The sequence below is a fragment of the Salvelinus sp. IW2-2015 genome, linkage group LG9, assembly GCF_002910315.2.
Source record: "Salvelinus sp. IW2-2015 linkage group LG9, ASM291031v2, whole genome shotgun sequence".
Lineage (NCBI taxonomy): Eukaryota > Metazoa > Chordata > Actinopteri > Salmoniformes > Salmonidae > Salvelinus > Salvelinus sp. IW2-2015.
The window spans coordinates 30,827,974-30,832,503 of NC_036849.1; the positions used below are offsets into that span (position 1 = coordinate 30,827,974).

The 4,530-nt window shown below is 46.5% G+C and overlaps 1 protein-coding gene across 1 annotated transcript in view; it reads left to right on the forward strand.

Moving 5' to 3' along the window:
- The first annotated feature begins 2,559 nt into the window (after window positions 1-2,559).
- The window catches only part of LOC111968394 (WD repeat-containing protein 25), a 40,008-nt gene continuing 38,037 nt past the window's right edge, over window positions 2,560-4,530 (forward strand). Inside the window, 1 exon segment of the mRNA XM_070445069.1 lies at window positions 2,560-2,710. Coding sequence (XP_070301170.1) covers window positions 2,560-2,710 — 151 coding nt within the window.

A 4,530-nucleotide genomic window follows, 5' to 3' on the forward strand; every position in this document is an offset into this window, starting at 1 on the left:
TCCCAGGAAGGGTGTGCAATCCCTCCCTACCAAGGACAGGCAACTTTCACACTCACTTTCCCCCTTTTTTACTCACGTTTTTTCCTAAAACGACCTGCAAATTCAGCCCCTCCCTGATACACTTCCCCCAACACAAGGAGGCGCTATTATACAGAAACTTTGCAAAATCGGGTCAAAGCATTATCGTAGGCTACACACTCACCCATTCAGACCTCCGCTAAATCAAGTCGGAGCGTTATCATAGGATTTTCCTATTCATTTGTGCTGACCATGCAGACAGACAGCCGCCACCCCAAAGTGAATCAAGCAGACCAGCCAGCAGGGCAAACAGATGCACCGAACCAGACTGAATAAGTTATCCAGATGAGCGGCCCGGCGAGCCGGATGAACTGAATGACTCACCCATCTCGGACCAACTGATCAAGCTGAATGGGCTGTTTGCGCACAAACCCAGACAGATCCTGAACAGACTTGTTCCGCCAGATAGAATCAGGCGAAACAATCCCAACTCAGACAGGCCAATCATGCGGGTAAAATGAACCATCTGAACAGAGCAAGTGAACGGCCCCACCCAACTAAGCCACCTGACACCGATGAAGCACACAACTCCCAATCCACAATGCCCACACAAATATTTCTACTTATTCTTTAACTATTGCAACCCCCAAATCTTTTTCCTTAACATTCATGCATGCATTTATTGAATTCAAAAGCTCCCAATATCTTTCAGTTCGTTTAAAATTTGGAGAGACCTCCTTGGTGCTTCTATTGATGAGGCAGGACTCCCGAAGCAAATCACACAAACTTAAACTATAAGTAAGAACTGAGCTTACCTGATTATATGGTGGCCAACCGTTTGTGAGACTTGTTCAGAAGACCCGTCCTCAGTCACAGAAGTTTCACCGTTTACTGGCCCCTTGTAGCCAATCCCAATCCCTTGTAGCCAATATCAAGAAGCTGATTAAACAGCACGATCATTACACAGGTGCACCTTGTGCCGGGGACAATAAAAGGCCACTCTAAAATCTGAAGTTTTGCCACACAACACAATGCCACAGATGTCTCAAGTTGAGGGAGCGTGCAATTGGAATGCTGACTGCAGGAATGTCCACCAGAGCTGTTGGCAGAGAATTTAATGTTAATTTCTCTACCATATGCCACCTCCAACATCGTTTTAGAGAATTTGGCAGTACTTCCAACCGGCCTCACAATAACAGACCACGTGCATGGTGTCGTATGGGCTAGCGGTTTGCTGATGTCAACGTTGTGAACAGAGTGCCCCATGGTGGCGGTGAGGTAATGTTATGGGCAAGCGTAAGCTACGCACAACAAACGCATTTACATTTTATCGGATGGCAATTTGAATCCACAGAGATACCGTGACGAGATCTTGTGGCCCATTGTGGTGCCATTCATCCGCCACCATCACCTCATGTTTCAGCATGATAATGCACAGCCCCATGGGGTGGCAGGTAGCCTAGTGGTTAGAGCGTTGGACTTGTAACCGGAAGGTTGCAAGATCAAGTCCCCAAGCTGACAAGGTAAAAATCTGACGTTCTGCCTCTGAACAAGGCAGTTAACCCACTGTTCCTAGGCCGTCATTGAAAATAAGAATTTGTACTTAACTGACTTGCCTAGTTAAATAAAGGTAAAATATATATTTTTAAATGCCACAAGGATCTGTACACAATTCCTGGAAGCTGAAAATATCCAACTTCTTCCATGTCCTGCATACACACCAGAAATGTCACCCATTGAGCACGTATGTGYATGCTTTGGATCGACATGTACGACAGTTTGGTCCAGTTCCCGCCAATATCCAGCAACTTCATACAGCCATTGAAGAGGAGTGGGACAACTTTCCACAGGCCACAATCAACAGCCTGATCGACTCTATACAAAGGAGATGTGTTGCCCTGCATGAGCCAAATGGTGGTCACACCAGATACAGACTCGTTTTCTGAAACTGATTTTCCCCCCGAAAAAATTTAAGGTGTCTGTGACCAACTAATGCATATCTGTATCCCCAGTCATGTGAAATCCATAGATTGTGGCTTAATGAATTTATTTAAATTGACTGATTTCCTTATATGAACTGTAACTCAGTAAAATCTTTGATATTAGCATGTTGCGTAATGGCACACATACACAATCCACGTCTCCATTGTTTCTTAWGGCTTGAAAATCCATATTTAACTTGTTTCCTCCCCTTCATCTACACTGATTTGCAGTGAATTTAACAGGTGACAGGTGACAAAAAAGGATCATAGCTTTCACCTGGCTTCACCTGGTCAGTTTATTCCATGGAAAGAACAGGTGTTCCTTATGTTTTGTACACTCCATATAGAATAGATTTTCGATTGGTGTGCTATACTTCACTCCAGCAGGTGTCACTCTAGTCGTGTCTCTTATAAAGTTATTGCTTATCCAGAGTGGATGGAATTAGAGAGGGGATTGCAGACGGACAGAGTTCGTCGTAGAGCAGGGTTATTTGACACGGCTCTAAACCCATCTCTGTGTTCTTTAATTGACATCCCACAGGGTTCTGGGGAAAGGACAATGACCTCATTAGTGGCCTATGAGGATTCTGACCAGGAAGAGGAGGAGGACGAGGCACTCCCTCCGCTTGCCAACTCTCCAATGGATGATATCGGGCCGTCCCAAAGAAACCAGAAATCGTTGGGTTCTAACTTCCATGGACCATTACACAGCCTCCCACTACAAACAACTTGAATAGGACAATGCGTTGGTGGCGGTGGGACAGTGTTAGAACAGGGAGAATTATCCCCCTCCATTGGGTCTCTCAGCGATGGTGGCTAGCAGTTCAAACTCAAAACCGTACCCTACTCCCCAATTCCATGATCATGTTAATTCGACAACAGGGAAGAGGCATCAGGCTGCAGCACTTGGTGTCAGGCCGTACATTCCCCAGAGGTTGGCCACACCAGGAGAGAGAGAGAAGAAACCAACGTCTTTGGAAACCAACGTCATGTCTGACAGGTCCACTGTCTCCAGGTCACTGACCATCTCCTACTGTCTGCCTCCATGGACAAGACTGTCAAGGTAACTGTGAGGATAAGGATGATGACGATGGGAATGGATGTGGCAAAGTGTGTGTGTGTCTGTGTGTGAGTTCTGTATGTGTGTCTGTGTGCGCGAGTGCTCCATGTTTTTGGTCATACGCGTGGTAGCATAAATCATAGCCGACACACGACATAATTTCAGACTTGTGTCAGTCCACGGGGCAGGTAAGTGGGTAATCACAGTGTACAGGTTATCTGACATTCAATTGAAGTGGCTCAGTGGCGTTGGTAAGCTGGATCATAACCCCCTTGCAGTGAGTTGGAGACAGACAGAGACACGCTGCCTTTAGAAACACCTGTGTCACTGTCAGAACAATGTGTGTCAGGACCCATGGGCTATTCTTTCCTGCACTCCTCCATACCACATTTCACCAGCGTTGTATTCATTAGGCACCAAATGGAGGACAACGGAATGAAACCCGGAAGGAATAGCTGAACTTTACCAATAAGAAAAATGAATTTCTGTTTACTGTTGCAAAACATTTTTCTCCCGGCTTGTGCCATCAAACCCACAAACCCCTGCAACTTATCCAGAATGTCACAGCCTGCTTGGTGTTCAACCTTCCCAAGTTCTCCAATGCCTCCCTGCTCCTCCACGCAGTCCACTGGCTTTCAGTCGAAGCGTGCATCTACTACAAGACCATGGTACTTGCCTATGGAGCAGCAAGAGGAACTGCCCCTCCCTACCTTCAGGCTATGCTCAAACCCTACACCACAACCCGAGCACTCCATTCTGCCACCTCTGGTCTCTTGGCCCTCCAACCCCTACGGGAGGGCAGCTCCCACTCAGCCCAGTCCAAGCTCTTCTCTGTCCTGGAACCCCAATGGTGGAACCAGCTTCCCCCTGAAGCTAGGACAGCAGTCCCTGCCCATCTTCTGAAAATCGTCTGAAAACCTACCTCTTCAAAGAGTATCTTAAAAACTCCCACAGCCCCTCCCCTTGGAACCCCCTCCACCTTTCCCCCATCAAATAAAATGAATAATAACGCCCTTGCATTCCGTTAACTAACACTCACACTTTACTTTCCCCCCTACTATCACTGACWTTGCTGGTAGCTACACTACATAGTCAAAAGTATGCTCGTTGAACGGTGGAGGAGGAAAAATGGTTTGGGGCTGTTTTTCATGGTTCGGGCTAGGCCCCTTAGTTCCAGTGAAGGGAAATCTTAACGCTACAGCATACAATGACATTCTAGACGATTCTGTACTTCCAGCTTTGTGGCAACAGTTTGGGGAAGGCCCGTTCCTGTCTCAGCATGACAATGCCCCCGTGCACAAAGCGAGGTCCATACAGAAATGTTTTTTTGAGATTGGTGTGGAAAAACTATAATCAAATCAAATTTGATTGGTCACATACACATATTTAGCAGATGTTATTGCGGGTGTAGTGAAATGCTTGTGTTCCTAGCTCCAACAGTGCAGTAGTATCTAACAGTGCAGTATTATC